The following is a 23,749-nucleotide window of genomic DNA, read 5'->3' as shown; positions in this document are numbered from 1 at the left end:
TCACATTGTTCACCTTAAAACGCTTAATGTTTCAATTATATATCAATGATACCAGGATAAATGTTTAAAATAATACACTTTGCTAAGTAAAGTAGCCAGTCACAAAAACGCATGTAATGCATAACTTCATTTATATGATATGTTCAGTTTAGGCAACACTCTAAGACAGAAAGTAGATTAAAGGTTGGCCAGGGCTGGACATGCAGAAAAAGGGATTTTCGTCCACAGGGTAAAAGTTTCTTCCGGGAGTCATGAAAGTGCTATAAAATTGATTGCCATGGTAGTTGCACAATTCTGTGAAGCTACTGTGAGCTACTGTATTGTATACTTTAAATTTTACAATTGTACAGTTTATGAATTACATGTCATCAAAGTTTTTATAAACAAAACAAAGCAAATATCTCTTGAACCATCATTTCCAAGACATTCTGATTCAGCTGTATCCTTACTTATCTCTAGTTCTCAAGGAGAATACAGACACAATCACATTTCACTTGCCACCATTCTTGGCACACTTCTGAAACATATTACATAAGATAGATCACTTCATATTCAAGGTCACTGACTCTTAACTAGATGGTGTCAATTATAGTAATAACACAAACATGAATCACATTCATGTACAAGCAAGATCATCTACCTTTTTTTGCTTTTTTTCCTTGCCATCCAAATGCTCTGCTCATATAATGCTTTTACTTGGAGGTGGAGGAGTTATATATTAACTTCCTAATTGATTTCTCCCTGATATAAGCAGCAACAGTCGTACAAGGGGACAGAAATTTGAAGAGATGTTGTTCTCCACCAGGATGTCTATGAAATGGATTTCAGTTCCTCTGCTGCTACACCTGGCTTGTTACTTCAGCTCTGGGAGCTGCGGAAAGGTGCTGGTGTGGCCCACAGAATACAGCCACTGGATCAACATAAAGGCAATGCTGGATGAACTTGCCCAGAGAGGCCATGAAGTGGTTGTGCTGGCATCTTCAGCCTCCATTCTTGTTGATCCCACCAAATCACCTGCAATTAAATTTGAGATTTTCCCTACATCTTTAACCAAGGTTGAATTTGAGGATGTATTTGGACAAATGGTCAGTAGATGGACATATGACCTTCCAAAAGAGACATTCTGGACATATTTTTCACTAATGCAAGAAATTGGGGTAAAATATAGTGACTGTATTGAAAAGCTCTGTAGAGATGTAGTTTTAAACAGAAAATTTATGACAAGGCTGCAAGAATCAAGGTTTGATGTCATTCTTGCAGATGCCGTTGGACCCTGCGGTGAACTGCTGGCTCAGCTACTCAACATACCTTTAGTGTACACAATTCGCGCTTCTGCTGGCTATGGATTTGAAAAGTACGGTGGAGGACTTCCTTTACCTGCATCCTATGTACCTGTTATTTTGTCAGAATTAAGTGATAAAATGACTTTCAAAGAGAGGGTGAAAAATATGATATATGTGCTTTATTTTGACTTTTGGTTCCAAACATTTAATGAGAAGAGGTGGAATCAGTTTTACAGCGAAACACTCGGTAAGTCATTCTTTTAGTAGGTAATACGAAGTTCCAATTTTCCTAGGGACTTGGAAGGTAAGTTTGTATAAATACAAAGTCAGAAGAATTTGTCTTTTATAATTTAAATGATATTTCAATCTCACAAATATTATGGGAAGGCTTATATCATACGTTCAGTATGAACCTTGGGGTCCATTATTAGCACAGGATGTTCCAGGAAGTCAAAATCCACAAATCAAAGCCCTGAGAATTTCTTGAAGCAATTACATATCCATTCTTTGTTTGCATTATCCTTTATTTTTTCTTTTAAAAATTTATTTAGGTATTTGATCCTCCTTTCATTAAAAATGGGGTCAAAATTATTAGCCATTGTATATTTTACTTTTTAGAACAGTTTTGAGTTCACAGCAGTACTGAGTGCATATTTCCCATATACCTCCTTTTCCAACACATGCATAGACTCCCCAATTATCAACATCTCCCACTAGAGTTGTACTATTGTTACAACTGATGGATCTACACTGACACATTAGCATGCAAAGTGCATAGTTTACATTAGAGCTCATTCTTTGTATTGGACATTCTATGGGTTTCCACAAATTTATAATGACATATCCATGACAATTATATTATACAGAGTAGTTTCACTGTGCTAAAAGTCTTCTGTGCTGTGCCTATCTGACATGTACTTTTCATTATATTTTTTCCATCTTTAAGAAAAGGTGCTAGAAATTTCACTAACAATCTTGATCAAAGTACACATGTAGATTGAGAAGTTATATTTTGCTAGCACCACTAGTGCAGAGCATTGAAAATACTCTTTCACATTTTCTTCCTCAGTTTCTTTATTTAAAGATTAAACTGTTCTGCCATATTAGGCTTCTTTTACAATGGAGAGATATAATAGCTCTACCCCAGACTCAGGAGTCTATAATTTGAGGTTTGAGATTATTACACATTCATTCATAAATGCCTACAAATCATCTGTTTTTAAGGCCTAAAATCTTGTCAGGAGGTAATATATACATTATTAGTCTATGTTTTTAAAACTGTCTCTCTGTTAAATAATAAATGAACAAACTTAAGGGTGAGGCCAAATTAAGGTTGTCTAATTCCATACTTTATTCCACATTTTATTTGTAAATATTTTTGTTTAATAAACAAATATTAAGCTCCTAACATGAAACAGTGCAGTCATAGGTACAAAGAAGTGAGCCAGAGTTTTCTTGGAAACAACTTCACAGTTTTCTTGGAAAACCTAGGATCAAGGAAAAAGCTTGCTAAACTGTAGAAACTAGACTGAATACTATAGGGAAAGGTGTTTCCACGGGTGAGATGGGGTTAATTGACTGAGGAAATGAAACTGTTTAAATTTGGATGTGTTAGTTTTGTAACTTATAAACAAATGCCTGTTTAATTCTATATGGCATAGACTTAATAACTGCTTATGATTGTGAATGTACTAATGTGCTGCTATTTGTGATGAAAGTGCCTTATCTTTGTCTTGTGTATGTGTGTATATATACATGTATATGTGTATATATATATATATATAACATGCAAATCTTAATATGTATTTCTATAATATATGTGTGTTATCAAGCCATATTTTTTGTGTTTGTCTTATTTTATTTATATGTTTTTTATATTAAGTATATAAAATAAATGCACAGGTCTTAGTATACAGCTTGATGAATTTTGACATGTGTATACACTCATGTAAACATTGCTGAGACCAAGATATCAACATTGTCACTAATTTTCCCCCTTCACATATTTCACCCATTCCCCTACACACACACTCTCCCCGACACACACAACTACCAGTTTTTTCTTTGTGCCCATGAGTCTATTTCTGTTTTGCTCATTGGTGCATTTTTTTGTTTTTTATATTACACATCTAAGTGAAATCACAGGGTATTTGTCTCTTTGACTTATTTCACTTAGCATAACATACGCTAGGTCCATCCATGTTGTTTCAAATGGCACAGCTTCATTTATTTTTTGTAGCTCAGTAATATTGTACTGTGTATGTGTGCCACAGCTTTTTATCCATTCATCTATTGATGGACATACAGCTTGCATCCATCTTTTGGAATGAACATAGGAGTTAATATATTTTTTAGAATTAGGGATTTTGTTTTCTTCAGATAAATTCCCAGAAGTAGAATTGCTTGTATTTCTATTTTTAGTTTTTTGAGAAACTTCCATACCACTTTCTATAGTGGTTGCAACACTTTGTAAACCCACCAGGAGTGAATGAGGTTCCCTTTAATCCACATCATTGAAAACATTCCTTATTTCTTGCCTTGTTGATATTAACCATTCTGGAATCAGGTGGTATATCATTTTAGTTTAGATTTGCATTTCCCTGGTGATTAGTGATGAGCATTTGTTCAAGTGTCTGTCACCATCTGTGTTTCTTCTTTGAGAAGACGTCTATTCAGGTCCTCTGCCCAATTTTTAGTGAGATTATTTGTTTCTTTGGTGTTGAGTTATATTAGTTCTGTATATGTTTTTGATATTAACCACTTATTAGATATATCGTGTGAAAATATATTCTCCCATACAGTAGGTTGCCTTTTCATTTTGTTGATGGTTCCTTTACTGTACAGGAACTTTTTAGTTTGATGTAGTCCCACCTGTTTATTTTTGCTTTTGTTTTCCTTGCCTGGGAGATGTAGCCAGTAAAACATTACTAGCACTGATGTTCAAGGATTTACTACCTATGTTTACTTCTAGAACATTTATGGATTCATGTCTTTGATATGGATTTATGGATATATATCTTTGATCTATTTAGAGTTTGTATTTGTGTATGATGTAAGACTGCAATCCAGTTTCAGCTTTTGCATGTAGTCCCCCAGTTTTCCCAATACCATTTACTGAAAAGCCTATCTTTTCCCCATTGTAATATTCTTGCCTCCTTCGTCATATATTAATTGATTACACAGGTGCGGATTTATTTCTGAGCTCCCATTCTTTTCCACTCATCTATGTATCTGTTCTTGTGACAGCACAATATTGTTTTGATTATGTGGCTTTGAAGTATTATTTGAAATCAGGGCATAGGATACCTACAATTCTTTCTCAATCTTCATCAGTTAGGGGTTTTATGTAGTTCCATACAAATTTTAGAATTATCTGCTCTATTTCTGTGACAAATGCCATTGGTATTTTGATAGGAATTGCATAGAATCTGTAGATTGTTTAGGGACGTATGGCTATTTTAACCAAAGTAATTTTTCCTATCCATGAGTATGGAATAACTTTCCACTTATTTGTGCCTTCAATTTATTTCATCAGTGTCATGGTTTTTAGGGTACACATTTCAACATCCTGGATTAAATTTATTTTAATCAATCAACATATTTTGTTATTTTTATGTGATTGAAAATAGGACTGATTTCTCAATTTCTCTTTATTATTTGTATATAAAAACACAAAAGATTTCTGTGTATTGATTTTATATCCTGAGACTTTACTGAATACACTTATTAATTCTAGTAGTTTTTTGGTGGAGTCTTTAGGGTTTTCTATATATAATGTCATGTTCTCTGCAAATAATGACAATTGTACTTTTTCCTGATCAGTATGTATGCCTTTATTTCTTTTCTTATCTAAGTACTATGGATAGAACCTTCAGGACTATGTTGAATAAAAGTGGTGGGCATGGGCATCCTTACCTTGTTACTGTTCTTAGAGGAAGAGTTTTCAGCTATTTGCCATTAAGTATGATGTTAGCTAAAACCACAGTACTTTTAAACATTTTTGGATTCATTATCCCAAACTTCTTTCTTAAAGTTCCCTAGTGCATTCACATTACATTGTTCTCACCTCCTTTACCTTCTGTTTGTTTCCTTTCAGGAAGACCAACTACACTTTTTGAGTTAATGAGGAAAGCTGATATGTGGCTCATTCGAACCTATTGGGACTTTGACTATCCTCACCCACTCTTACCCAATTTTCAGTATGTTGGAGGCCTCCACTGCAAACCTGCGAAACCTCTGCCTAAGGTAACTGATTCCTTTTTTGTTTTGTGGTATTTGCTTTGAGGCATTCAGTATTCTGGCTTAAAAGAAAGACCACTCCTCAACAATATGAATATGTGTCCCAACAATGTTTGCAACCAAACCTAACATTTCTTTGCTGTCATTCCAGCATTTAAACAATTCCTCATGTGAGATACCAGGGTCTGACATCTTGCAGCATTAAAGGCATTGCTTAGCCTATTAAATCAGGTAATTTCTACTATATATAATATGTGGACAAAATCTCTGTAAAGCTCTCTTGGGGAACATGGTTTTCAACATCATAGTTGACTAACAAAATGAGCACAGAGAAAATGTACACTGCATATATTATAAGGACCATAAATTCTGAATATTTAATAAACAGCAAATAATTTTGACCACTGATATCTGAAAACTGCCATGGTATAAAATTGCAAACAATTCTGTTAGCATATAGGATTATGTTCCCCATGGAAGAATGCAATAATCTCATGTTTTAAATTGAAATTGTATCTTTAAGACATATTTTAAAAGCAGGCATCCTTATTAAATTATTTTATGGCCTCTTAATCATGTTTATTTGACATCAAGAGAAATCTAAGATCTTATTCAAGGGTTAGTCCAGTTTGATTTTAACTACAGAATAAATGTTTACCTATATGTGGTAATTATCACAATATCTAAAGCCTGAGATAAAATAAGTAAATGTTCTATTTAATCTAATGAATCAATCTGTTGTTTTTTCCAGCTTTATTAAAGTATTAATGACATATAAAATTGTAAGATATATAAAGTGTACATCATGATAATTTGATGTACCTACACACTGTGAAGGGATTCCCCTCATGTAGCTAATTAAAACGTCTATCACCTCACATATTTACCTTTTTTTATATGTGTGAGAACATATAAGTTTTACCCCAAGTAAATTTTAATTGTGTAATACAGTGTTATCAACAATACTCACCAGGTTATACATTATATCCCCAGACCTTATTCACATTGCAGATGAAAATTTGTGATCTTTGATCAACCTTTTATTTCCTTTACCCTCCAGTCCCAAGCAACCACTTTTCTTCTCTCTTTTTCTGAGTCTGACTTTTTTTGTAAAGATTACACATATAAGTAATAGTAAGCAATATTTGTCTTTGGCAACTTAACTTAGCATAATGCTTTCAAGGTCCATCTGTGTTGTCACCAAAGCCATAATTTCTTTCTTTCTCATGGCTGAATAATATTCTTTTTTTTTTTTTTTTTTTTTTTTTTGTGTGTGTGTATGTGTGTGTGTGTGTGTGTGCTGGTGTGTGTGTATGTGTAGCACATTACATTTCCTTAATCCAATAATTCATTTACAGTCATTTGGGTTTATATTAGCCATATCTTATCTGTTTTGCTAATGTTTCAATAAACATGGGAATTCATATATCTCTTCTATATCCTGTTTTCATTTACTTTTGATACCCGGACATGGGTTGACTGGATAATATGTTAGTTTTTATTTTAAATTTTTAGGAAAGTACATACTGTTTTCCATAATACCTGCACCAATTTACATTTCCACCAATAGTGCACTGGAGTTTTCTTCTCTCCACATCCTCAGCAAAATTGTTATCTCGTTTCTTTTTGATGATAAGCATTCTAACAAGTGTGAAGTATTATCTCTCTGGTTTTGATTTTCATTTCCCTTATGATTAAGTATGTTAAGCCCTTTTCATGTACCTGTTATCCATTACATGTCTTCCTTGGAAAATGTCTATTCATTTCCTCCACCTAATTTTCAACTGTATTATTTGGTGTTATTTTTATGGGTTCTTCATATATTTTGACTATTAACCCTATATCAGATATATGATTTACAAATATTGTCTCCCTTCTGTAGGTTGTCTTTTAATTTTTTTCAAAATTTCCTTTTCTGTGCAGAAGGTTTTAGCTTGAGATAGTCCTACCTGTCCATGTAGCTTTCATTGCAAGAAAGGCTTTTTTCCTTTCTGATAATTCATTGTTAGTGTATAAATATTCAATGGAATTTTGTGTATCGATTTTGTATCCTGGAACTTCACTGAATTTGTTTTCATTAATTCTAACAGAGTTTGGTGAAGTCTTTAGGGTTTTATATATTTAATATCATGTTTGTAAATAGAGACCATTTTACTTGTTCCTTTCCAATTCGGATGCCTTTTATTTCTTTTTCTTACCTAATAGCTCTGGTTTGGGCTCTCAGTTCTATGTTGAATAAAACTGCAATAGTGGGCATCCTTATCTTGTTCCTGAACTTAGAAGAACAACTTTCAACTTCTTTTGTGGTGTTGGATGTGGGCTTTTCTTATATGGACTTTATTGTGATGAGGTAGGTTTCCTCTAAATCCAGGTTGTTTAGAGATTTCATCTTGAGTGGATGTTGGATTTTGTCCAATGCTTTTTCTGCCTCTAATGGAATGATGTGATTTTTATCCTTCATTCTATTAACATGGTGTATCACATTTATTGATATATGGGTCCTGAACCATCCTTGCATGCCTGGAATAAATAAATCCCACTCAGATAGAGTGAATAATCCTTTTACTTCCCCTTTTATTTTTTGTAAAAACTTTTTGAAAAGGATTGGTACTAATTGTTATTTAAGTATTTGTTTAATTCATCATGAAGCTATCTGGCTGTGGAATTTTCTCTGTTGCAAGATGTTTTGTTACTGACTCACTCACCTTACTATTAATACTCTGTTTAGATTTTCTATTTCTTTATGATTCAATCTTTGTCGGCTGTATATTTCTAAGAATTTATCCACTTTACTAGATTGTCAGATTTGTTGGTATATAATTGTTCTTAGCAGTCTCTTATGTCTCTAATTCTTTGTATTTGTGTCATATCAGTTGTGGTATCTTTTCTCTAATTTGAAATTTAATTAGAGTCCACTTTGTTTTCTAGTATGTCTAGCTAAAGGTTTGTCTATTTTGTTTATCTTTTCAAAATAAATGCACTTAGTTGCAGGAATATTTTCTATTGTGTTTTTAGTCTCTACTTCATTTGTGATACTTGTTATTTCTTTCCTTCTAACTTTGGGCTTAGTTTGTAGTTCTCTTTCTAGTTCCTTGAATGTAAATTTAGGTTATTTATTTGAGATCTTTTTTTTCTTATTCCTCTTAGAATTGTAAATATTCCTCCTTATATTTTTTTTTCTGCATCCCATAAAGTTTGTTATATTTGCATTATTATCTGACTCAAGATATTTTTTTTCTCTTTGATTTATTCTTTGACCAATTGGTTGTTCAGTAGCATTTGGTTGGTCTCCACATATTTGCAATTTCCCAGTTTTTTTATTGTAATTTATTTCTAATTTTACATTATTGTTCTCATAATAGATAATTGGTATGATTTCAATATTCTTAAATTTATTAAGACTTGTCTTGTCAACTAACTTATGCTCTATCCTTGAGAATGTTCCATGTGTGCTTGAGGAGGATGGGTATTCTGCTATGGTTAGATAGAATGGTCTGTAAATATCTGTCAAGTCCTTCTGCTCTAATGTAGCTAAAGACTAATGCTTCCATACTGATTTTATGTCTGGATGATCTAGCTTTTGTTGAAAGTGGAGTATTAAGTCTCCTACAATGATGGTATCGCTGTCTATCTCTCTGCAGGTCTGTTACTATTTGCTTTATATTTAGGTTCGCCTGTGTTAGGTGTCTAAATATTTACAAATGTAATACCTCTTGTTAGATTGACCCTCTTATCAGTATATATGAATTCCTTTGTCTTTTGTGACCATTCTCACACTGATATAAGTATTGTTAGTCCTAATTTCTTTTGGCTTCCATTTTAATGAAATACATTTTCCCTTTCCTTCACTTTCAGTCTGTGTGTGTCAGCACGGAAATGAGGCAGCACATAATTGGGACAATGATTTTTAGTCATTCAGTCACTCTGTGTATTTTGATTAGATAGTTTAGTCCATTTACATTTAAAGTAATTATTGATAGGTATGTACTTACTATTGTCATTTTGCTCAGTCTTTTCCTGCTATTTTATAATTTCTTTTTTCCATCTTCTCTTGCTCTCTTCCTTAGTGGTTTGATGATTTTTGTAGTGGAATACTTAAGTTCCTTTTTCTTTATCTTTTGTATATCTAGTATAGTTTCTTGCTCTATTGTTGTCATGAGGCCTACATAAAACATCTTTTATTTATAAAAATAGTCTATTTTAAGCCAATAATGACTAATTTCAAAGGCAAACTAAAACTCTACATTTTTACTCTACTCCACACACGTTTATGTTTTTGTTAAAATTTATGCTTTTACTCATATCCATTAAAAATTTATTGTAGTGATTTTATAATATTTTTATCTTTTAACCTTAATTGTAGAGTTATAAATGATTTATCCACTACCATTACATTTTTTTGAATTTAACTATATATTTACTTTACCAGTGAGGTTGACACTTTCATAATTTTCCTGTTATTAACTAATATCTTTTCATTTCAGCTTGAAGAACTACATTTAACATTTCTTGTGAGACTGCGTGGGTAAACTTCTTCAGCTTCTGCTTATCTGGAGTCCCTTTCTTTCACTTTCAATTATGAAAGACAACGTTTCTGGGCAGAGCATTCTTCATTGGCAAATTTTTTCTTCTAGTCTATCGAATCTATCATGCCAGTCTCATTTAGGCTGAAAAGTTTCTGCTGAAAAATCTTCTGATAGTTTTATGGTGGTTCCCTGTATATACCAAGTTGTTTTTCTCTTCCTATTTTCAAAATTTTCTCCTTATCTTTAACTTTTGACAGAAATTTCCTGCCTGACACCTCAACCATTATGATAGCTCCAATTTATCTCAGGTGTGATCTCCAACTAAAACATGCATGGCAGGTGCTAACGTGGTAGACAGGATGTTTATGACTGACAATAACTCTGGTATTAACATTGTGATCACAAAACTATATATATTGAAGAGATGCAGTGTGAAGCATTGTGTGTGTACATTCTTATGGGCCATCAATTTTACAACATGATTTCACCATAAAAGAAGTCATATTTAACAAAGGAAATACTGTCGCTCAAATACGTAGCTACATTCACACACACATACACACACACTTAATTGTATTATAAATAAGAAGTTTAGGCTATTTTGTGGAAATTGGAAAATTATACTGGACTCCTTACTATCAGTAATTCTCAACCTCTAGCTATTAAATGATTTAGAGGGAGTGTTTGTGAAATTCTTATGAAGTGTAGGTTTGAATTACATAACTGAAAGAAAACTGTATTAAGTCATCCCAATCAAATGCTTAGTGCTCATATGGAAATAAAATACTAATGGCCAAACTAAAGTAATTAACCAGAAAACCTGCCTGGAATAAACAAGATTCTGCTTTATGGCCTCCTTTCAACAATCTCTATTAGTAATTAGTAGTGATTAAATAAATAGTCTTGGTATAATACTGCCTAATAATATAATCTTCCCAGTACTGTGTGCTGCCTCTAATTGATTCTTACTTTTACATGCACATACACTCTTGTAAAAATACATATAATAATGGAAATCAACCTCATATTTCATGCATCTTTTCAAAGGAATTGAAGGGTTAGGTCCATTTTTAAAAAATACAGTACTGAAAATATAAGTGAGCTTCCTCAAAAAAATTAAAACTAGAATTGCATTCAGCCCAGGAATTCCATATCTTGGTATACACCTGAAATAATTAAAATCAGGATATCAATAAGATATTTACACACACATTTTATAGCAGCACTATTCACAGGAGCCAAAATGTAGAAGCAACCCAGGTGTCCATTGACAGATGGTTCAATAAGCAAAATGTGGTATTTACACACAATGGGATTTTGCTCAGCCATAAAGTAGAAGGAAATTCCATGGTTCCACATGGAAAAGCTTGAGAACATCATGTTGAGGGGAATGCGTCACTCACAGAAAGACAAATCTGCATGTGTCCACTTATAGGAGGTATCCACACTGCTCAAATTCATAAAAACAGAGACTGGAATGATGGTTGCCAGGGATGGTGAAGGGGAAAAGGGAGATTTTTATATAATGATATACAGTCCTAGTTTAGCAAGATGTAAAAGGTCTGCACATTGGTTCCCCAACAATGTCAATGCACACACTACTGAACAATATACTTAGGAATAGTTAGCAAGGTGAGTGTTATGCCCTTGCTTTTCTACCAGAATTTTTAAAAAGCAGGCACTACTCCAATAATTCCTGATTACACTGAGTTTCTCTCTTTAGTTGTTTCTCGCAGTCCTTCCAATAGTGTTCGCTATGCTGTTGCTCTTTTGTGATGGAACCAATGCTTTCTCCACAGGAAATGGAACAGTTTGTCCAGAGCTCTGGAGAGAACGGTATTGTGGTGTTTACTCTGGGGTCAATGGTCAGCAACATGTCAGAAGAGCGAGCCAATGTGATTGCGTCAGCCCTTGCCCAGATTCCACAAAAGGTTAGATAATGGGCCTTAATAGTGTGCAACTACCTAATGAGTCTGTTCAACTCTGTAAAGGGCCTCCTTACAGAAATTTCCTGCATGCCACCTCAACCTTATGATAGCTCCAGTTCATGTCAGGTATGAGGTCAAACTGAGATATTCATGGCAGGTGCCAAAGTAGTCCTGAGGGTGTTTTTGACAGTAACATTGGCATTAACATTATGATTCGCAAAAATACATATTTCAGAGTTGTGGTGTGAGGTTTTGCTCCTATAAAGGTATTGCAGGCAGGTACGGATACCACCGAATTCTATCCTATCTTTTGTCTCTTTTCCCTTCAGGATTCCTGAGGGTTGTGTACCCACTACAGAAATACCCAGAAAGATGTTAAATCTTAGCAGTGACATTAAGCACAAAATGATAAAGTCTGAAAGGCATCATGCAGTTTAGGTTTGCCAGGTCATCCCGGCCTCTCTTATTTTCCCTAAATTTTGAAATAGGCCTATTTAGTGTGCTTTTCAGGGTCCTATTCAGGAAAGGATGGCCAGGGCTCACCAAGCTGCATTAGGTAACCATCCAGCCATGATGATTTAGGAGAGGAAAACTGACATGCCCTGATGGACTCGGCCCTATACAGAGTGAAGGGAGAAGGTAAACGAGAAGGAGGGACGTAGGTCCACCCTCAAGGTGACCCCATGCTTAATGACGTGTGGCCCTGGAAAGGACTCTGCTTTTAACCTATCAGAATAACAACTCCTCCATTTGAGGAAGAAGAGAATATATGAAGGAGTCAACCAGAGGCAAGCTAAACATGGGAAAGTTTCAGATGTCCCCTCTCCATAAAACACAGTAGAATATTATTTTCTGATGTATAGGCTATACCTGCTCTACTGGGGTATTTGTGACCTATTTTTTATTATCCTAACTGAAACAGCTTTTCCTGATCACCTCTGCTAATTTTCTGCTGAGAATATGAAGTTACTTGAACATTCATATAGCAAATATGTATTACGACTGTAAATTATAAATCAGTTTATGAGGATCACTGGGGAACTCCACAAATAGAATCTATTTTGGTATAGGGCATGGAAATTACTTGGCTGTAGGTCCCAGATTACTCAGCATTGTCAGTGCTTTGTGGTACATGACTGAGGTGTGAGCACTCGGTTGAATGAACTTTGCCATCATCACAACTTTGGATTTTTTGCAACCGTTGTATTGTTCTATATGAAGTACTGACAGGCTCTATTAATCTCTCCATTTGAATAATTTCCACACCTAGAAATAGTAAGGATACTCTGGATTCATGTAAATAGCCACCTCTATAAATTTTTCTTGCAAATAGTGCCTAACAATTAACAATCAAGAAGAAGTTAGATGCACGCACTATGGAGAAATTATCTATGTTAACAAATTATTAATAAACAGAATTGTTTATTTCTCAGAAGAAGTAGATTCCATAAATTAGCCTTTTGTAAATTAAGAAATGTAAAACTAATAAAATAACTTATGGTATAAATGGATATAAGTAAACTCTTTTCTGTGTGTTACACTAAAAAATATTGTTACATTGAAAGATAAAAGCAATTAAAATAAAAAGATAAAATGCATGTATAGTGACTTAGTTCTTTTTTGCACTACAATTATAACAGCTACCTAAAAATGTCTTAAATACTTTGATTTCTCATTGATAATCTCAGTTGCCTGACCTCTGTGTGTGAAACATCATGACTGCATTCATAACCTGACTAAATACAAAATAAGAATACAAACTGTGGGTATTCCTATTATACCAGTATTTTATAGTTCTCATTTTTAACATCACTTGTCCTTATCACATATGTATCTATGAAAGGTATTTAACTAGGTTATCTCTTAATTTCCTTAGAATTTTCACATGCTATACCTTCTATGTTTGCCTCATAGAATATGGTTATTTTCTTTACTTGAACAGGTTCTGTGGAGGTTTGATGGCAAAACACCAGACACCTTAGGGCAGAATACTCAGCTGTATAAGTGGATCCCCCAGAATGACCTACTTGGTAAGAATTGAAAACAAACTCTGAAATGAGACCAACTCCACCCAGTGATAATAGTTCACCAGGGAACAAATTTACTGAGCATTAATTATTGAAAAACTCAAAACCAAAAATTAACTTCCATATATTTGTTTTGCAGTCCTACGGGGAAAAGGATAAGCTATAAAAGTTGTCATTTATTATACAGTCTCATTAATTATATTGTCTCCTTATGGCCAGAAACACAGTACTTTTACTTCAGGTGTAATTATTTCTCACAAAGAATTTATTTATTTACTTTATTTTGGTATCATTAATATACAATTACATGAGCAAGACTGTGGTTACAAGATTTCCCCCATTATCAAGTGCCCACCACATACCCCATTACAGTCACTATCCATCAGTGTAGTAAGATGCTATAGAGTCACTACTTGTCTTGTCTGTGCTATAGTGCCTTCCCCATGCCCACCCAAACATTATGTGAGCTAATCATCATGCGCCTTATTTCCCTTCTCCCTCCCTTCCCTCCCAACCCCCAGTGCCTTTCTCTTTGGCAACTGTTATTCCATTCTGGAGTTCTTTGAGTCTGCTGCTGTATTGTTCCTTCAGTTTTAGCTTTGTTCTTGTGCTCCACAGATGAATGAAATCATTTGGTACTTGTCTTTCTCCTCCTGGCTTATTTCACTGAGCATAATACCCTCTAGCTCTATTCATGCTGTTGCAAATGGTAGGATTTGTTTTCTTCTGATTGCTGAATAATACTCCATCATGTACATATATCACATCTTCTTTATCCATTCATCTACTGATTGGCACTTAGTTTGATTCTATTTCTTGGCTATTGTAAACAGTGCTCTGATAAACATACAGGTGCATATGTCTTTTGGAAACTGGGAAACTGCATTCTTAGGGTAAATTCCTAGGAGTGGAATTCCTGGGTCAAATGATATTTCTACTTTTAGTTTTTTGAGGAACCTCCATACTGCTTTCCACAATGGTTGAACTAGTTTACATTGCCACTAACAGTGTAGGAGGGTTCCCCTTTCTCCACATCCTCATCAGCATTTGTTGTTCCTATTCTTTTCGATGTGGTTTTAATTTGCATGTCCCTGATAATTAGTGATGTGGAGTATCTTTTCATGTGCCTGTTGGCCATCTGAAATTCTTTGGAGAACTGTCTGTTCAGCTCCTCTGCCCATTTTTTAATAGGCTTATTTGTTCTTTGGATGTTGAGGCATGTGCGTTCTTTATATATTTTGGATATTAACCTCTTGCTGGATATGTCATTTACAAATATATTGTCCCATACTGTAGTATGCCTTTTCGTTCTGCTGATAGTGTTCTTTGCTGTACAGAAGCATTTTAGCATTATGTAGTCCCATTTGTTCATTTTTATTTTGTTTCCTTGCCTGAGGAGATGCATTCAGGAAAAAGTTGCTCATGTTAATATTCAAGACATTTTTGCCTATATTTTTTTCTAAGAGTTTCATAGTTTCATGACTTACATTCAGGTCTTTGATCCATTTTGAGTTTACTTTTGTGTACAGGGTTAGACAATAATCCAGCTTCATTCTCTTGCATATAGTGTCTATATGCTGGTAGTTGGTCTATTCAGATTTTCTGTTTCTTCCTGGGTCAGCCTTGGAAGGTTGTATTTTTCTAGAAAGTTTTCCATTTCTTCTAGGTTATCCAGTTTTTTTAGCATATAATGTTCATAGTATTCTCTAATAATTCTTTGTATTTCTGTGGTGTCTGTAGTGATTTTTTCTTTCTCATTTCTGATTCTGTTTATGTGTGTGGACTCTGTTTGTTTCTTGATAAGTCTGGATAGGATCAGAGAACTTTTCAATAGTTCCTTGGGTCTTTGCCCTGACTCCTAGTTCTCACACATTATGGCTATCCTTTCCCCTTCTATGTGGAAATTTAGGGTCATGAAAAATAAAATCCTCCTTTACTACTCGTGATTTTCCATTTTCTATAGGAAAATATCTATAATCTTCATGAAGAGATAACACATTTCAGATTAAAGTGCAACTTTTCCTTCCTTTGATTCCAGAGCCATCACTCTCACTTTCCCAGCTGCTTTGATACCCTGTATGTCAGACTCAGTGGCTTCACTATTTCTTTAAGAGAATATTTTCAAATATGCCATCTTCTTTTTTCTCTGCACATTTCTTATATCTGAAATGTTCTGGAACACCCTGTCTCTTTCAGTGCCTTCTATTGTCCAAGTCTCGTTTTATTTATAAGATTCATAATTAATGATTTGCTGAAATTCACCTAATCCTAGGTCATCCAAAGACTAAAGCCTTCATAACTCATGGTGGAGCCAATGGCATCTATGAGGCAATCTACCACGGGATCCCAATGGTGGGCATTCCTTTGTTTGGAGATCAACCTGATAACATCGCTCACTTGGAGGTCAAAGGAGCAGCTGTCAGACTGGATTTGGAGACACTGTCTAGTACAGATTTGCTCCGTGCATTGAAGAGAGTCATTAATGACCCTTTGTGAGTATCGCAATTTTTTAAAATACATAGTATGTACAGATAGGTTCTTTTGTCAAGAGTGAGCATGAGTTTCATCCCATGTTTAAGAGGCTAATTTTAAAACTTTTAACATGATTTCACCCATCTTAAATCTGCTTTTATTTTCAACAAGACATTTATTTCAAAGTTGCATGTTAAGCCCATGACTTAATGAGTACCCAATGTATACAACAATTTTCTATATAAACAAATGCAGAAGGTTATACACGTAATTGTAAAAAGAAACATTTAAAAAAATATAGAATCCAGAATGAAAAAATGAAGAATTTAAAGTTATATAAAATGTTCCAATTCAATACCAAAACTTTATGAATTTTTAAATCTTTTTTGCTGAGTAACATTTATCATTATTTTAATGTATTTTATAATGATATGTAATTTACATACCATAAAATTTCATCTTTATCTATGACATATGTTGTGTGTTACAAAGTTATGAAACCATCATCATAATCTAAATTTGGGACATTTTTATCAGTCCAAAAAGATATCTCATGTTCCTTAGAAGTCACTCTCCATTCTTCCTGCCTTAGCCAACCATTATTATACTTTCTTACAGTTATAAATTACCGTATTCTGAACATTTCATACAAATGGAAACAAAAATATATGGTATTTTGCAACTGCTTCTTTTCACTTATGATGTTTTACAGTTTCATCCATGTGGTAGTTCTGTATTGCTGAATAATATTGTAGGGTATGAGTATGCTACATTTATTTATCCATTTATCAGTTCATGAACATTTTGAATGTTTCCCCATGTGGCTATTATGAACATTGGTATATGCATTTTTGTGTGAACATATGTTTTTCATTTCTTTCGGCTGGATATCTAGGAGTAGAATTGCTAGGTCATATTTGATAACTCTTTGAGGAACTGCCAAACTGATGTCAAAGTAAGTTGTGCCATTTCACATTCCCGTCAGCTTTGTATGAGAGATCCATACTTTATCAACACTTATCATCTATTTTTTTATTATTATTATTATTATTATTATTATTATTATTATTATTATTATTATAACCATTCTAGTGGGTTGAGTGGTCTCTCCTTGTGTTCTTGATTTGTATCTCTCTTATAGCATAGGCTATTGAACAACTTTTCATCTGCTTATTGGCCATTCATATATTCTCTTTAGAATAGTTTGATAAGTTTTGAATTTGGAGGTCTTATATTTGAATAAAATTAATTCCTTATGTACTATGATACAAGTATTTTATCAGATATATGATTTATTAATATTTTCCCTCATTCTGGATAGTTTGGTTTCTGAATTTCTTGATTGTGTCCTTTGAAGCATCAAAGTTTTAAAATATGATAAGATGGATATTAAACTCTTCCATATTATGGGGAAAATAAAGTGGCAGAATTTGTAGGGCCTAGCATGACAACCATCAATTCAGCATTTATTACTACTATCACTATTTATTGTATTAGAAGTTAACACTTAAGAAATACTGTATATTATCACGAAAATGATGGAATAATTGAAGATAAAAATACTTTTAAATAGGCAAAAAATAATAGAAAAGAAATACAAAGAAGGTGTACAAATAAAAAAGAAACAGAATAAACTGGTAAATGAAAATGTAAATATGTCAGTACATACATAGAATCTTAACAGGCTAAATCATTTAAAGAATTTAAAATTGTCAGATACAATTTTAAAAGGTATATATACTGTTTATAATATATGTTTAAATAGAAGTATAGGAGATTATAAGTACAAAGTTAGGAAAAGATCTATTTCAGCCAATAAACATAGAAAGATGTTCAACCTATAATAATATCAGACATAATAGTGCAGAAGCACTACTAAAAATAAAAATGAATCTTTCATGATAATAAATAGATAAATATTTCAAAGCAATATAATTTATAATTGGTAACATCTACTAATAAAACCCCAAATAAAGCAAAAGTTGACAAAGAAAAAACTAGTATATAAATGTATAATTATAATATTATCTAAACACCTTCCTTAAAAACATAGAAAAAATGACAAAATAATGGATAAGTACCTGAAAGTTTTGAGGAACAAAATTTAAAAATGTAAACCCTTTGAGATGTATATAGGCATAGAAATAGATAAAACAAAAGAGAATACACACTTTTCCAGATTGGAAGAGATACTGGAGTTGACCATATGCTGGCTCATACACCAAGACTCAGTAATTTGAAATATACAAATCAGAAAGAATATATAGTCCACCTTACTAGAATTCACTTTGAAATCATCAAAAAGAAAGATCACTGAGACGTCTCTAAATTTTGGAAATTAATATACTCTTACATCATTCAGGGTTAATAAATAAATCATAATCATAAATAAGCCTTTTTCTCAGCAACTCCACTTCTAGATACATACACAGAATGGTAAAAAAAAATGTAAATCAAAAAATGTATGTAATATTTTTATTAATAATTAGTATAGTAATAATAATTAATAAAAATGGCCAAAAAATTGTTGCCACAAATGTCTGTTGTTCATTAAGTCAAGAGACTATTGGTGGTACGGCCAGGCAAAGGAATACTATACAGCAATGGAATTAACCAACAGGTAACACACAAAAGACAAAAGGAAATAAGTACTACTATATGATTCCAAAATATAAATAAAAGAAACTAATTTAAGGTGCTAAAATTTAGGATACCCATTAATTCAGGTAAGATTGTAGTGATTGAAAGGATCAAGGAAAACAGGATGCTTCTGGGTAGCTTGTGATATCCTATTTCAATATCTGAATAATGGGAACATTAGTATATTCACTTCACAATAATTTTCTAATCAATTCTGAAATTTTGAGCAATTAGGCTTATGTACATTTTTCTTATGTATTTCATACTTACATGTTTATTATATAAAATAGAATGCATTTTAAAAACTCTAGGAATCAAGTAGAAAAAAATAGACCACACACGCACACAAATAGAAGAAAGCATAAGTTTGCCATTACAGAGTGGCACAGTAGGAAGGCCAAAATGCCCAGAGGAGAGTGTGCGTGGACCAAAGGATAGGAGAAGAGGTTGCCAGAGTCTGCCCATGCAAGGTCCTGTAGGCCAAGAACAGATTTGGAATTTATTCTAAGTGTGATGAAATGTCAGATGGAAACTTTAGCAAAGAGCATCATAATCTGATGTCTATTTCAAAGAGCCTACTGTTTATAGGACGGAAAATAAGGAGAAGGGGTAGAAGAGAAGAGTGGAAGCACAGGACTGGTGAAGAATCACTTCACCCATCAAGACACAATTCATGTTAAGTGCTTCATGAGGACCATAACAGTGCACTTTCACCGTCTCATTCACCATTACCTCTGCTAGAAAAGATTAAACGATCCCATCTTCACTTTGTCTTCACTTTTTAATTGTCAATCAGAAAATTCCAATTTGAAAGCCAAACCCAACTTAAAAATGTACTACTGTAATTTTAAAACACTTATTTTGAATCATTCATAAGATACTTTTCAAAAACCTTTCATGGGGATGATATGCTTAGGGAAATTAAGTTCCTTTCCATGTTGCTATCTTTGTATTTCCCCTGCAGATATAAAGAGAATGCTATGAGATTATCAAGAATTCATCATGACCAGCCAATGAAACCTCTCGACCGAGCGGTCTTCTGGATCGAGTTTGTCATGCGCCACAAAGGAGCCAAGCACCTGCGGCCAGCCTCCCATGACCTCACCTGGTTCCAGTACCACTCCCTGGATGTGATTGGGTTCCTGCTGGCCTGTGTGGCCACTGCTCTATTTGTCATCACAAAATGTTGTCTGTTTTGTTGCCGGAAGTTTGCTAAAATAGGAATGAAGGACAAAAAGGAGTAGTTGTTTCTGAGGCCAGAAGCTGGGATGACTCACAGATGGGCCTCCTCCAGTTTATTCCAGCAAGAAGCTGCAATGTAAGGTTCCCTTCCTCCTGCGATAAAATGACTTTTCACAATGTAGTTTATCAGATCAAATTTGTTTTCAAGGGATTTGTTACATTTTTAAGAGTTAGAAATATGTCATGCTAAAGAGAAAAAAAACGGCATACAATAAAACTATTTTTCTAATTTGAAAGGTACACCAACAAAAGTGACCTTAACTGGGTTTCCTGCCACGCATATGGACACAAAAGCCTTATTCACAACGAAAGCATTATTGTGAAAAAATTCAGAATATTTTAATTTCCTTTTGGTGCAGAACTTTATCTAATTAATCATTTTTATTGTGCATCTGTCCTAGGCAACACTACTTACCTAAAAACATGGCAAGCTATTTGCCTTCATCTAGTTTAAATCAATTCCCAGAGAAATATTTGTAGAATTAGAAGTATAACAACTGCAACCTTCTTCTGTGGCTCAAGGACAAAGGTGGTCCCCCACCCTGGGCAAGTTCTTTATGAACCTGCTGATAACGAAGAAATCCAGGGAAAGGGGAAAGGGTTTTTATTTGTCATGGCTCAGTCTCTCTCACAGAACTCCCCCAAATCCTCCATCTCTGGCCCCACTAGTAAGCTAGTTCCCCCATCCCATCCCTGTGACTGGGTTGTATGCTCCCCTTAGCCCTGCTTCTTCCTGGAGGAACTCCGTGGTGGGTGTCTGGTGACTGATAGGCATCTGACCAATTACACCCCAGGAAAAGAGGGGAGAAGAGAATGGCCATTTTCTCTCCACCCCTTGCTCCAGGCCAGCCAAGGGGGACCACAGTGGAGTGGTAAACATTACATTGATGTGCAAATAGGTCCTTATATGCATACTACTATCAAGGCCAGGTGGGAAATTCTGCTTGAAAACTTCCATTTACCCCATAGCTTCCTATTATACAATTAAGCTATGTGAAAGTCTTTGATTTCATGACCTAATTTTATTTTCCTCATGATCTTTAATAATATTCACTTGGTTGCTTTCACTCTCACATTCAGCCTTAGATAATGGATGAAAGGTTTCAAACGTAGATTATTAAACCTGCACCTTAAAGGGACTTCATGAATTTTCATTATTTTCAAATGTTCATGAACAGAAATATGCCCGCTTCTTTTATAACATCATGTAGTACTGTTTATCTGCTTACAGATATGGTGTAAAATTCAATGTGTTTGTTGAAATTTGAAATAATGCCTATGGTTCTATTTCACCATACTCAGGGGAGCCTGTCTCATGCTTTTGTCTCTTTTCTCAGGAGTCCAAGATCCCATTCCTCCCACAGCTCTTATGTGTAAACATTAAGTCCTTTGTCATGACAGAAAATAATAATTATTTTATTTAAACCTAGGCACATTATAACTGACATAATCAATAACAATAAGAAGAATATGAAAATGTTGTTAATTTTATGGAATATTGTCAAATCAAAGGAATCCAAAGACCCTCCTAAAAACTACAAATGAGGGACTCACTTTACGATCAAAGTGTTCCAGGTCAGGAGAAGCATACCTCCCTGCTGGTCATACACAATCCAAGTCTTACAACAAACATTCCCTATGCTAAGGCATGAATTTATTTTTTTTTTAATTTAAAACTTGGATTCTTGGGGAATCTTAGGAGAAATTTACCACAGGATTTTCTGTACAAATTCTCAATAATTGACATTTTTTAAACATTCCATAACTTATACAGCACCATAATTGATATTGTTTAATCATGTATATACACTCAAATTATTTTCCTCAAATCTGCATTGCAGCACACATAACACGAGAGGGATTATTATTCATTGCGTAGTGAAAACTGTAAGGTTGAAGGCACTGGGGGGAGGGGTGAGCACGTCAGACACTGATGACGTGCCAAAGTCCCCAGCTGCTGCCCCTCCCAACCTGAAAAACGTGCCTTGGGCTAGCCTATCCTAGTGCCGCTGTAAATCTAAGCTCTTCCTCCCCCTATCTTCTTTAAAAACTCGCTGCCTATCTATTTACGAGCACGTTTCCCAGCCTCCATTTCTGTAGACTGAGAAACCTTGCCTGGGAATTGCGTGCAAATAAACTACCTGGCCCTTTGTTACCTCTCTTCACCTGCTTATTTTGGCTAGAATTTATCTTACAAAAACTACTTCAAATTTCTTATAAAAAGTCAAGCAACCCAATATGAAAATAGGTGAAGGACATGAACAGGATATTCACATAAGCAAAATGGCTAATATCATATATAAATTATGACAAATGTCATTGGTGCTTTGGGAAATGGAATGTGAGTCAATAAATAATTTTTCTACAGATGATTTGCCATGCAAATATCTGGTACAAACTCTTTTTGAGGAAGTATAATGTGGAAAAGCCCTTTTAAATGAAATTTAAACATATCATTTGACATTGCAATTCTACATCCAGAAATCTGTCACATAGAAATACTTGCACGTGTTCATGGTTATATTTAGAATGTTCCCACTAGCATTACATGGCTTTCAGGGAACACACTTATGTCAAACATATGTATAAATAATATATCCATTAGGAAAAAAAGATTACAAGCAAACTGTTGCACACTCTCCATGTCACATTATAATAAACAAGTTCCAGAAATTACAGTCCTGGTGCTCTTTTTTTTGGAAATAGAAATAAATATGTATATGTGAATTTATATGACCATAGAAGAAAAGATCTGGAAGCATACATGGAATTTCCAATGATGATATTTTAACATGTTATTCCGTATACTTCATTATTTGAACTTTTGCAATAGGTTTTTGTTTATTAATAATGTGGTTTATAAAAAAATAACTAGTGAAATATACATGAATTCAAGATATCAAGTTCTAAGATTTTGATATCATGTTATCAACATTAGTTTCATTTCGAACACAAACTGACGATAAATCTGGTATTCTACAAACTGAGGCGTTTTTTGAGGATACCTATTTCATATTCAAAATAATGTAAATAAATATATTACATGTGTTTATTATGTCAGTAGCTTAAAAAAACCTTCCCTTATGCAAAATTAATGATTTTACTTTGGTTTTAATGTCAATATTTAATGAATTTTACAATAGCTGTGGGACTTCTCGTGGTTTCCTTCTAAAGCTTGTATATGTGATAGCTTTGTGTGATGGCTAAAATACTTTCACACCCTCCCATCTAATAATTCCCCCTTCTTGAACTTTAGTAAAACTTGTTGCAGTCTCACAAAAAGAATGTGGTATAAGTGCTGCAGCTTAACTTCCAAGGCTCAGTTCCAGGATGAAGCACCTTTTTCTCTCTGTCTCTGTGGGTGTCTCAGGGAGAGGTCTCTCTGCTCACCA

The 23,749-nt window shown here is 34.0% G+C and overlaps 1 protein-coding gene across 1 annotated transcript; it reads left to right on the top strand.

Moving 5' to 3' along the window:
* Positions 1 to 763: 763 nt before the first annotated feature.
* Positions 764 to 23,027, top strand: LOC118973958 (UDP-glucuronosyltransferase 2B31-like). Its single transcript, XM_073237512.1, has 6 exons — positions 764 to 1,530; positions 5,380 to 5,528; positions 11,848 to 11,979; positions 13,919 to 14,006; positions 16,276 to 16,495; positions 20,080 to 23,027. The coding sequence occupies exons 1-6, from the start codon at positions 789 to 791 to the stop codon at positions 20,357 to 20,359; spliced, it is 1,611 nt and encodes a 536-aa protein (XP_073093613.1). The 5' UTR covers positions 764 to 788; the 3' UTR covers positions 20,360 to 23,027.
* The last annotated feature ends 722 nt before the right edge of the window (positions 23,028 to 23,749 follow it).

The sequence above is a fragment of the Manis javanica genome, chromosome 5, assembly GCF_040802235.1.
Source record: "Manis javanica isolate MJ-LG chromosome 5, MJ_LKY, whole genome shotgun sequence".
Classification (NCBI taxonomy): Eukaryota; Metazoa; Chordata; class Mammalia; order Pholidota; family Manidae; genus Manis; species Manis javanica.
This window is presented reverse-complemented; position numbering and strand designations above follow the sequence as displayed.

What these genes read in the sequence shown, in the direction of transcription:
- LOC118973958 (XM_073237512.1), top strand. Translation starts at nt 789, where the DNA reads ATGTTGTTCTCCACCAGGATGTCTATGAAATGGATTTCAGTTCCTCTG. An exon ending in CTGCGAAACCTCTGCCTAAG is followed by an intron (nt 5,529 to 11,847) that starts GTAACTGATTCC and finishes CTTTCTCCACAG; the next exon opens with GAAATGGAACAGTTTGTCCA. An exon ending in CCCCCAGAATGACCTACTTG is followed by an intron (nt 14,007 to 16,275) that starts GTAAGAATTGAA and finishes ACCTAATCCTAG; the next exon opens with GTCATCCAAAGACTAAAGCC.